Below are 12,794 nucleotides of genomic sequence, written 5' to 3'. Positions count from 1 at the left end.
TATGTATACGTATTGTCGACTGCCGTTAGGTTTTGCTTAAATTCTGATTGAAAGAAATAACAATAATGATAATAAGATTAATAACAGTCCTATAATTTGGTTTTGTAGGGCCAATGATGCGATCAAACATGTATATGATGCAGCAACCTCAACAGCAAGTACCGCCGCAGCAGATGCCTCAGAGAGCGGCGTTGTACGCGAGGCAGCAAGGCCCGATCGCCGGCATGGAATCTATGCAACACAACACGGAATGGAGACATTTGTTGATGAGTCAGCAGCAGAATTCCAGCTTTACTCCTATGAGGCCTCAATTCCAGCAAGGTAAAAAAAAACAAGAACATGTTTTATTCATTTTCTTATTAGTACAAACTATATAGAAGTTTCTATGACTCGTATTTTAGGTTTTGGTATGAATACCAACAACATGCAGCAGATGTCTGCGTTGCAGCACCAACAACAGCTCCGAAACCAGCAGGCTATGGTTTCCGGCGGAGGTGTGGTCGGCAGCCAGCCTGGCATGGGACCTGGCATGAGCCAGGCTCAAGTTATAGGCCAGGCGAACAATCCCATGGCCCAGATGAATAATATGAATCAAGCTATGCTACACATGCAACAACAACAGCAGCAACATTCGATGATGCAGCAGAATTCACACGTAAGTTTACATCCACTAATGAACTATTTAGTGCATTAATAATTAGTTTTTTTTTTTTTAATTTATTTATCGCTAAAAATCACAATGCAACATAATTGGGACAAAGAGAAATTCAATTTACGTGGGATACAGCTGGCGCTGAAAAAAAGGGATATAAGAAAGAAAAATTATTTTAGACATAGTACTAACTTTGATCTGTTCTAGATGGCCATGTCGAGCCTCCACATGCAGCAATCCCAGTCCATATCCATATCGAACCAGTCCCTTCAGCAGTCCCAACAGCAACAGAACCTCTCGCTTGGCGGGCAAATGAACAGCATCGTCCCTTCGTCCAACTCGGCCCAAAACCCTCAGAACGCATTGGCTTCCGCTTTCAATCCTCAAGCGGACTTCAATTTCGAATTTTTAGACAATTTAGCCGCCGCCGACGGCACGACGTTCTCCGATCAGGAACTGCTCAGTTCTTTCGACAGTGACACCGGGTTCAATTTGGATTTTTAGACGGTTAGCATACTTTGAAAATATTTTTTATATTTGTTCGCAGAACCACCGGGCCATTAAAATGCGTCTTGAGTTGGTTTATCATTCTGAATGCATACAGCAGTTGCATCTTTAAATTTAAATTTAAATAAAAAATTAAAAAGAAAGTTAAAATTTCTTTTGTGAACTTTCAAGTTTTGTTAAAGCTATGTTTAAAAAATTGTACCGACTATATGACGTCAGAGGTAAATAATAGTTTACTTAATTGAAAATTCGACGTGTAGGAATCACTACATTCTGAAAAAAAAAACTTCTTTGTGGAAATTTTTGAAAACAAATTATAAAGTAAGAAAATTTGATGAATAATTGTCATGATGTGAATTTTTTGTTTTGAGCTTAGTACATTAATGTAAAAATTTGATATTTTCAAATATACCGCCAAATAGAAACACCAGAAATCAATTCAGGACGCATTTTCATTTTTATTTACTCGCCTGTTCTATCGAGACAGAGCAAAAATTGTTGATACTTTTTTTATATTATATAAATATATTATATATTTTTGTACATAATTTATATTACTGTGGTTTATGTTTTTTTATGTATTTCCATTGTTTTCTTGTCGACACTTATTTTATATATATTTTTTTCAATTCTTGAAAACTTGAATATTATGAATATTCTCTAATTAAATAATATCAAAAATTGTCTAACGCAATATACGATAGAAACAGTCGGCAAACTTACATCTTCAAGTTATTTGACATAAGTATATTGTCAGTGATATGACATTTTTTGCAACAACGCAACGTTGGTTTTCAATGTCACTTACATCTGTCAATTGTCAGAATAATTTGAAGAAGTAGATGTGGAATAGTAAAATATTCTGAAGTGTTTTTAAACACACCGACTGTTTCTAAACTTTTACGAATCTCAATTTGTGAGATTATATAATATTTTTAATATTTATTTTCGATTATTAAATCGAGTTTTAGATGAAATAGCCAAATACATCGTTTTTACTATCACTGACATGTTGAAAGTGGACAAAATTACTGGATTTTCAAACAAATTGTTGCTAGAGATAAATAGGCAGGCGGGTTTGGAATTAATAAAAGACATTTCAACGTTTATGTGAAAACTTCTTCATTTGTGTTCTTATTTAATCTAATTATATGTTTGTTTCATCGGTGTTTATCTGTTTATTGCATTTTGTAATATATTGCGGCGGTTTCATAGAACGTTTTAGACGCGCCCACTTTTCAAGATGACAGTTGTGACGTCTCATTTGTCAAATATGTCAGCTGTCTACTGTCTGCTTCATTTTTCTCTCACATGAACGTTGAGATACAAAATAAATATAAATCTTGTGTTCATTATTTTAGGTTGTAGTTGTCGAACTCCTTCATTTTAACAGTTAAGTCACAAAATAAGTGTAATGTTCAAAGAGTTATACAAAAATTTAGAAAAAAGACTGATTTTTAAATAATTTTAAACCTTTTTGAAAATCTAGTAATTTTTGCAATCATTTAGATTAAATAACATTATGATACAGAACTTAGCTAAAAATTTGGATTGATAAAATTCAGAGAGAAAAATATTTGAGCAGAAACATCATCAAAGTGTTTCTATGTGGAATTTCAATTTTTGTTAAATATTTTCTTAAGATCACTCCAGAATTATTATAAAATAAACTTTTTATTTGACGTTTATCTTTTAAGTTGTAAAGTTTTCAAAATTTTACTATCTAGAAGCAGAAACGTCGAATATAGGATTTATTTTGGTTTATCTATATATTCTGGACTCTTGGTAGGTATATTCTACTGGTGGTTAAATCATTTGATTTGATTAAAAATCGCCAGAAAATATGCAACCAATATTCACTGCACCTAAAATCAATATACTCATTTAATTGATTTAAAATCAGAGTAACGTCAGACAATATGCAACCAGTATTACATTTCACCTGAAATTATAACTAGCATTAATACTTATAATTATTTGCAATAAACCCAACAAGGAAAAATTTGTATACGGTGAATTTGATCAGTCCATATTTTTAACAATTCTCCGCTAATCAAAAGTGTAATTCTTAAAATAAGGAAACCGGGAATCAATTCTTAGTAAATAAATGAAACATACTGTATATATACATTTATTAAGTACAAGCAATGTTGAAATGGTTTCGTCAAATCACTTTCGACACACATATATGATATAATGTAGGTAATATTTTAGATGAATTTTTTGATGAAAAAAAAAATGTAGGCGATAGCTAATTTGAACTTGAAAGTTTCGATATATCACTATTATGAGATGTAGATCGTTTAAATAATCTAAATATAAGGAGTTGTTCCATTTGGAATGTCGCTTTTGGAAAAAATGAAACGGAAAAATATTTTTTAGAGCTTAATTTTAATTTTTTTCACAGTGTACGTGTTCCGCACTGAAATCATTTCCACGACGCCTATACACGAGGTTGTACGACCAGTTTTAGTTACGATTACTAGCTTTTAATCCTTTCTTGTTTATATATTTATTCAATTTCTATTTTAGAAACATATTCTGAGCATTACTCCATTTTCTTCTTCCACTAGGACTTTGATTTGTTGTGTTGTACATTATCTAGTACGTGGTATTCTTTTATTTGGGTCGTTTGTCGCAGTTGGTTTAATACTATCAGCCAGTATGGTTTTTGTGGTCAATTGTCAATATGCTCTCAATTTTTTATCACTTGTCATTTATAGTTTTAAGCTGTTTTTAAGCAGTTTCAAGTTATCATTCTACTGGTTTCTTTCCTCTGCTACTCAGTCCTTCCTTCTTCTCCTCGGTTTTCCTCTACCATTCTTTCCCCCAACTTCTAATAACTATATCCTTCATAGCACCATTGGAGTCTTTGCTCTTGAACTTTTTCTGAGACTGTAGTCATCCCGGCTCTTTCTACAGTCACGTCGTTCCCGATTCCTTCTAGTCTTACCCAATATTTACAGTAAAATTTTCATTTCAGCTACTTTCATCTTCTTTTCTTGAATCCTCTTTACAGTTCACACTTCACCTCCGTACCGTAGATATACTTGTATATTTTTCCTTTCAGGCTTTTTCAGAGTATCCCGCTCGTTCGCTTTCAGCTTAATCAACCATTCTTCTTATTACGCCGTCTCCTTTCGAAAGTTGGCGATCCAAATGGCAATTGTAGCTTTGGAAACTACTGCACGAAAGATTTCTGTGGATGAGCTGTCAAACCATCTCCTCAGGTCTTTCAGCCACGAGTTCTGGCGTCTTCCAACTGATCTTTTGCCCTGCACTTTACAGTCCAATATGATTTGGAGTAATTCATCTCTTTCATCACTCAACATATGACACAAGTACTTCAGCATTGGTAACTTTTTGTATCCATGAAATTCCCAGCATCCGTCTGTATATATACATTTCAAAGGCATCTATTCTTTTTTCTGTTTTAGCATTGTCCAACTTTCACAGCCATACAGCAAAACAGAGAAAACGTAACATCAGATCATTCGAATCTGTATCCTGTGGCCAATTTATCGATCTATAAGTAAATAGATAGTAAGCTTCGTCACATTTTGACCATTGACCTCATTTTTTGGCGGACCTTTACACATTTCATGTCGAATGTCACGTATTATGTCACATGTCATTTTTTATGTCACATTCTATGTCAAATGTCATCTATTATGTCACGTGTGGATGAAATTTGACGCACGTCCACAGGTGACAATATATGACATTTGACATAGAACGTTACATTTAACATAAAACGTGACATTTGATATAATACACGCCTCCACCAAAAAATGGGGTCAAAGGTGGAAGTGTGATGAAGTGGCTTACTATCTACTTCTACTCCAACATTTCTTTGCTATCCTTCACTAACACGATATAAACCTAGCGTCACTAGGAAACTTTCGGCCAATCCGACATAAGTTCTTACTTTGGTGTACGCTTTCTCATAAATATCCACCACGAGCCTTACGTACTTCTTAGGAACGCATTTCTCTATCACAGATCTTCATAACTCTTGTCTAGGAACTGTGTCGTATGCCTTCTCAAGATTTATAAATACCAAGTGTATCTCTCTTTTCTTCTCGCCGTATTTCTCTATCAACTGTCTTAAAATTTGAGTTCTATTACAGTCTAAACCAATAAAAACATTGACACGTGTTTGTTTCTTCCAAAAGTCGACTATTTTAATATATAACTAGTATATTTGTTTTAAATGATATAAAGCAGTTAAAGCAAGTGATCTTCCTGTTAATAATTCAGTACGCGAAGAACTCGAGAATCTTTTAAAAGCTTATATTCATTTTTCTAGTTATTTAGACCCCTTTGTTTAAAAAATTCTTTTTTCGAATAATTTATTGGATGAAGATCATAAATCAAAGTATAGAGCGCCCAAAAATAGTCAACCAAGAATTCAAGATAAGTGAAATTATGATAAATTTGGTCTATTGTGTAGTGTATTGTTGGTTGCCAATTTTTGGGCGCTTGATTTTTCGATTTTTTAATTAATACGACCGTCAAAATATTTACTTTATGTAAGTAATATCCTTTTTTTTTTAAGCTACCTATATTTTGATGATTATAAATTGGTCACTATGAAAAACAAAAAAATTATGACTTATTGTGGAAAAATAATAGTTGCAATTGCTTTATATACTTTAAAATCGAACGTACTGAAAACTGTATAAAATGAAATAACATTTCTCTCTTCAGTTGACATTCTTCCAGTTTGTACATTCCAGTGTTTTTAATCATTTTCATTTTTCCAGTCTCTACCAGTATTTTTAATGCCTTGACGCAACACTGTGCGGTCAGTATTTACTCTCGGTTTAGTTACATGGACATTTTCTAACGATCTTTCGAAATCGACGTGCTATATGAAAAAATTTTAAGAGTATGCGGTATGTTAGGGCCTAATGTGGCAACGAAAACTGTTACCAAGAAAATCTTTTGTTTGTTGCAATCATTTTTATTCAACTGTAAATATTGACAGCGTTTTCATTCCTTTGACATTAGAAAGGTGGAGAATTTGATGCTTCTAAACTAGTTAAAGGGATATTAAAAGATATATTTAAAGTATTCAAAGATAATCAAGACTGCTAAATAATTCGATATTAATGTATACAATTCAAAAATCAAATCAATGAAACGTGTAAATATTTAATAGATATGTTGCAATGAATTGCTCAAATGAAAGTATTTTCTTTGTGCCAGAAAAAATTTAGTTTTAAAATACATTTTTCTTAATGGAAATCAGTAATTTGGAAATAATTTATCAGTTTATGACAATCTTCACTTTTACGTTTCGAACAAAATATGGTTATTCATTCCAAATTGATTAAAATTAGTCACTTCGTAGTGTATTTTAACCTTCTTTGACGTGTACATCATACAGTACATTCAACCAACTTACACGTCTAAACGATTAACGAAATTCGCATACAACCTTTCGTTGTAGTAAAAGGTACGGTAAACTGCACTGGAGTTCTCCATAATCTTTTTAATTACTTACTTTGTTTAGAATATTTTTGCCTGTATTATCAGTTAGAGATAATTTGTATAAAATGAAGAACAACCATTCATTTTATACCTAAAATTTGGCAAATATGCATGGCACCTATGGAGAACACCAGTGCAGTTTACCGTGCCTTTTCCTACAACAAAAGGTTTTCTGTGAATTCCGTTAATCGTTTCGAGGTGTTAGTTGGTTGAATGTACTATACTTAACATCATACGAAGTAAATAAATTCACAGCTTTTTATCAGTGGTGGAGTTAAATGCATGCAATGAAATCATTACTTCATCAATAATTTTTTTTTTGAGCAATTATTAATAATTGCTCAAATGAAAATGAAGTGGAAAAATTTAAAACACGTAAAATTATTAACTTATTTAAGGTTCAACACCTATTTTTTTGCAATTTGGCATTATTATCTCTTTTCTATCCACATAACCTAAAATCAAGACATGATAAATTATTTCCAAGATTTCCAATAAAAGTTTATACTCTTTTAATTTCTTGTCACGTAAAAATTCTAAATTTAATTTAAAATAAAAACGATTAATCCAAAGGCTAATTTCGTTCTTTAATTAACTGTAAGATTTTAACATATTTGACATAAAAACTTTTGCCCAGTTTTTGACAGGTTTGTGAACAAGCCACAAAATTTAAACTTTTCAATGAATGTAATGTAAGTTGCATACATTTGACACATTGAAGGATGCTTTGTTTATTTGTTAACCTATTTCAAATCTTTGTCCACAATTTACTTGGCATATTTCTTACATTCCAAAAAGTTTTCTGTTCATGTTATTTCTTCTGCTTGTTTACTTCTCATTGATTTTATATAATAGATTCTATTTTTTTTTTCTTTTGGAAAGTCTAAAAATGTATCGCTTAAAGAGCATTTTTTGTTCTCGTCTTCTTTTATTTTGGTTCATGACATTAACCCATTATTATTTTTACGTAAATTATTTACACATCTTTTAAACCAGTCTCATTTGATGAATAAAGAATGTAGCAGTATTGAAATTTCCTTTTATTTAATTTAATAATTATCATATTTATTGTGATTGACTCTTGTAGCTCTAACTCAGAATTATGAGAAAGATCATGTGCGTATTAGCCTTGGTGATATCCGTAAATTGTGCAGGCAGTCATAATTGTTGTCCATATAGCTATTATGGAACCATCTTGAAATTAACAAGTTTTATATTGATTTTAATCTATTTTGATGAAAGAAAATTTCATAAATACCTAAATGTCCATGTACGTATTGATTTTTTTATACCTGTGTGTATTCTTTTCGTAATTTTTTATATGTACTTAGAAAATAAAAATTGTTATATATTATTCTAATTTTTACAGACATACAAGAGTTTATAATGAGAAATATATTCCATGTTTTGTAGATTTATCATAAAATGCAGGTGATTATATATAATAAATATATATAAAGATGAATGAATTTTTATTTGCACCAATATACCCGCATTAAACACTATGATACATACATAATATATAAATATACTTTTTTTATTTACAAAATAACCGCCTTAACCACGACGGGCATTAACGTTGTACAGAAAATATTATAGTTGTCTTCTTAGAGTGGCCGTCTCCCTAAGGAGGTTGACAATCATAATGGCGTTTGTTATTTTTGAACTTGCTGCTCTAAACAAATCAATCGATCTGCATTGATACCAATTCTTCTTCCATGAGTTCTGCCTTCGGCTGACAGATCTTCCTTGAATATTTCCCTGTATTATAAGTCTCAAAATTTCATATTTTGGTCCCCTCATCACGTGACACAAGTATTCCAGTTTTCTGGTTTGTATAGTGGTGATCAGTTCTGTTTCTTTACCAACCCTCTCCAGTACTTCTTTATGTCAGTCCATGATATTTTTAATACTCTGCAGTATAACCAGAGTTCGAAAGCCACGATTCTTTTTAAATTGCATTTTTTTAATGTCCAAGTCTCGAATGGTACGTAATTTGATCTCCAAATTTAGATTTTTGCACGTTTGGAGTGGCTTCATTCGTATAAATGCTGATCTGGCAATCTCTATTCGCCTGTTTATTTCTAAAGTATGATTATTGGTTTCATTGATCAAAGTCCCAAGTACTGATATTTTTCTACTTGTTCTCTCACGTTACCATCGATTGTCAATAGGTGATGTATGTTTTGTTTTTTTTTGTAATTAGCATGTACTTCGTTTTTTTAGCGTTTATAGTAATTCTCATCTCGGCACTATTCATACTTAAGCTTTCGATAAGATGTTGTAGATTTTCTATACTCGTTGCTATGATCACAGTGTCATCTGCAGATCGTAAGTTGTTAATTCATTTTCCGTTAACGGTAACTCCCGCTTTGATATTATTGAGCGTGTTTTAGAAAATTTCTTCAGAATATAAGTTAAACAAAAGTGGCGATAAAACACATTCCTGTCTAACTCCTTTACAGATCTTCATTTCTTCTGAGTGTTGCCCATCAATTTGAACTATGGCACTTTGGTTCCAATATAATGTTTGCACTATATTTATGATTTTACTGTCAATGCGCTTGTTCATAAGCATTGATATTAGTTTTTCGTGTTCTACTTTATTGAAAGCTTTTTCGTAGTCAACAAAGCACAAGTGTAGATCAACGTTAATAGTTAATAGCAAATAGTCCTTCTCGAGTACCCATTAAATTTCGGAACCCGAACTGCGTCTCGCTAATATCCTCCTCTTGCCTTTCGTATATTCACTTCTGTATTACTTTCAGCAGTACTTTTAATATATGACTCATGAGGCTCAGTGTTCGATAATCAGAGCACTCTTTTGCTGCTTGTTTTTTAGGGATGGTTATAAATACTAAGTTCAGCCACTCTTGTGGTATTATTCCCATATCGTACACCGTGTTAAATAAATCTGCCAATACTTCCAAGTTATACTCTTCCACTAGTTTTAACAATTCCACTGGTATTTCATCTAATCCAGCTGCATTATTGTCTTTAGAGTTATTGATAGCATATTTGATTTCATCTTCTGTCTCTCTAAAGGATTTAATTCTTGTATTTTCTGCATTTCACCTCTTTCATCTTGGAAAAGTTCTTTAACGTACTCCTCCCATCGTCTTAATTTCTCTGGTAAATCTATTAGTAGTAGTAGTAGTAGTAGTAGTCCTTTTTTGTCTTTTATGTGTCCTTGCTGTCTATTTCGACCGATTCCAGTCACTTCTCTTATTTTTTTATACATATTTCTCATATATTTTGTTTCTAGTTCTTCTATCTCTTTACATTGTTTCATCAAACAGATTTCCTTAGCTGTTTTGATTTTTTCCCTAATTATTCGTTGTATTTCTTTATACATCTGTAGATATTTTCCTTTATATTTCCTTCTTTCTTTCATCTGTAATAGTATTTCTTGTGTCATCCACTGTTTTTTAGCCCCTGACCTGTTGTATCAAACTTTTTTGAGCTGGTTTCAGTAATGGGTTTTTTATATTATACCTCTTTTTATTTACATCCATAATTTGTTTGTTCTCAGTTAGTGTTCTTTGCATATTAACATTCACATTATTTTATTAATTGGTTGTTGTTTTCTGAGTTCAATTCTTTTTAGTTTTATTTTCACGTCAGCAGATAACGGATTGTGGTCTGAGTTAACATCTGCTCCAGGATGAGTTTTAACTGAGGTTATAGAGTTTTTATATCTGCTATTTACGAGTATAAAATCTATCTGGTTTCTGACAATGAGGTTTTCTGTATGTGAAGGAGACGTCCATGTATATAGTCTTCTCTTAGGAAGCTGAAACTAAGTATTGGCAATTACCATATTCTTTTGTTGGCAGAATTCTATGAGCCTTTCTCCTCTCTCGTTTCTAGTTCCTAATCCGAACTGTCCAACTATATTTTCAACTGTACCTACTCCAATTTTTGCATTAGTCTCTTAAAATGTGAGTAATATCTCTAAATTTTGTTAACTTGATTGTATTGTGCAATTCTGAATAAAATTTTCGATCTTATCTTCGGTCTTATCAGCTGTGGGAGCATAGACTTGGATCATATTAATATTACAGTTCCGTGTTTGAATTTTTAGCAATATTATTCTTTCTGAGAATTAAATCACACCTAGCACTGATTTTGTAATAGTGTTGCTTATGATGAAAGCTACTCCGTATCGAAGATCAGTTTTGTCTCCTCCAGTCTAATAAATATTGTGGTTTATTTTGACATTAATAACTCACTAACTCATACCTATACGCCCATGCCTCCCTACAATAACCTGCTAACTCAGCCTTTCCCTGTCTCATCATAGTAACTACTTCCACTCTTACTAAGTTCATGTCTACCCAACCACTTTAACCTATGTCTCAACACCGAACATTTTCCCAAAAAATGTATCACATCTTCCCTTTCCTTCGTGTTACACATTGAGCAAAACCTTTCATCATTTCTGCCAGGTCGATCATTCAAATATAGAACTCATCTTAATTTGAAGAGCCATCGAATGTCCCCAAAATTTTCCATTTCCAGTAGATAATACATGTTTACTTCTTCTTCTCGCAGTTCTTTGTAGTGGCCACAAAAATTTAATTCGAGTGCCTATTCTCAGCCTGACGCTGTATCTCCTCCTTCTTACTTCTCCTCCTACATTACAGTCAAACCATTCAGATAGACCTTCCCTTGACCAGACTGCCGATTTTGTATTTGGAAACATTTTAATAAATTCAGCACTTTAGTAGATAATCCTAAGCGACTCAACTTGTAAAAAAGGGCCCGCCGATCAACTGTATCAAAGGCAGCACAAGTCCACAAAAAATGTATAAACATTTTTTACTCCCCGTGCATGTTGGATGTTTACTATACACGTAAGATTAAAAATGTTATCTATAATTGAATACCCAGTTCTATATCCTGCCTGGAACTCATTTAAAATGTTATTTTGTACTCACGAGGTAAGTCTGGTTAAAGTCAATGCCGCAATGAGTTTGGTTACTGCATTTAAGAAGCTAATACCTCGATAACTTCCTGCACTTTCCATATTTCCTTTCTTATAAAGAGGAAAAATTATTGCATCATAAAATCCCCGAGGAAAGTTTGGTTTGACGAAAAAATTATTAGCAAGCCCAAGTACAAGCAGTTTTCCGTTTTCTGAAAGAAACTCAGCAGCAATTCTATCCACTCCTGGTGCTTTATTTGGTTTTAAAGAATCCAATGCTATTTGAAGTTCTTCCATATTAAACGGCCGGTCTAAATGTTCATTGAGGATAAACGGTTCTGCATACAACACAGGATCTGCTGTTATCTCCGTATTCAAATGTTTTGCAAAATGTTGTAGTAAACTGTTTAAGTTAACACCTTCCCCAATGGCCGAACTCAAAAAACTTATACAGTCCAATAACGCGCCAGGGAGATGCGCTATCATGCACGCTGTTCAACCTAGCGTTAGAAAAAGTTATGAGATTCGGGAATAAACTTAAAAGGTACGATATATACCCGTAGTATACAAATAATGGCATACGCTGATGATATCGTCATAATTGGAAGAACCCAAAATGAAGCAGTGGAGGCTTTCACACGTATCAAAAATGCCGCAGAAAACATCGGACTTCTGATTAACATCCAGAAAACTAAATATGCCGGCCATATCAAGAATTCAACAAAATAACTTAGAGGTGCAACACGAAACGATAGAAATGGTAGAAGAATTCTGCTACTTAGGATCACTGGTAGACTACAAAAATAACACATCCAACGAGATAAAAAAAAGAACATGTGTGGCTAACCGCTGTTATTTTGGCCTGGGCCCTCAACTAAGAGCGAAAAGTATATCAATAGCAACGAAGTGCAAACTTTATAAAACAATAATACGCCCAGTGCTCACATACGGATCGGAAACATGGACAATGACGACCCGAGATGAAGAGTTACTGCGAGTCTTTGAAAGAAAAGTATTGAGGACCATAATTATATGGCGGAGTAAACGAACAGGGTATGTGGAGAAGGCGATATAACTTTGAACTCTATAGACTTTTTGGTGATGCAGATATTGTGAAGACCATCAAAATAAACCGCCTAAGGTGGGTGGGCCACGTTATGCGAATGGATGAGAGTGATCCCACTAAAATAACTATGCTAAACAGGCCGGTCG

General features: G+C 33.0%; 2 protein-coding genes across 2 annotated transcripts in view; one reads left to right on the top strand and one right to left on the bottom strand.

Annotated features, from left to right (window-relative positions):
• mam (neurogenic protein mastermind) overlaps positions 1–6,912 on the top strand; it is a 63,566-nt gene extending 56,654 nt beyond the window's left edge. The window contains exons 10-12 of the mRNA XM_072541755.1: positions 109–321; positions 402–655; positions 860–6,912. Coding sequence (XP_072397856.1) covers positions 109–321; positions 402–655; positions 860–1,156 — 764 coding nt within the window. The 3' untranslated portion in view covers positions 1,157–6,912. The remainder of the gene's footprint in view (positions 1–108; positions 322–401; positions 656–859) is intronic.
• Positions 6,913–11,591: 4,679 nt separating this feature from the next.
• LOC140448251 (uncharacterized) lies at positions 11,592–12,068 on the bottom strand. Its single transcript, XM_072541353.1, has one exon. The coding sequence runs from the start codon at positions 12,066–12,068 to the stop codon at positions 11,592–11,594; it is 477 nt and encodes a 158-aa protein (XP_072397454.1).
• Positions 12,069–12,794: the final 726 nt, after the last annotated feature.

The sequence above is a fragment of the Diabrotica undecimpunctata genome, chromosome 8 (genome assembly GCF_040954645.1).
Source record: "Diabrotica undecimpunctata isolate CICGRU chromosome 8, icDiaUnde3, whole genome shotgun sequence".
Lineage (NCBI taxonomy): Eukaryota > Metazoa > Arthropoda > Insecta > Coleoptera > Chrysomelidae > Diabrotica > Diabrotica undecimpunctata.
Note: the sequence above shows the minus strand (reverse complement) of the source record. Positions and strands in the feature narration are given on the sequence as shown.

Bases quoted from the DNA above. Each gene is read 5' to 3' on its own strand.
- LOC140448251 (XM_072541353.1), bottom strand. From the start codon at position 12,068: ATGATAGCGCATCTCCCTGGCGCGTTATTGGACTGTATAAGTTTTTTG.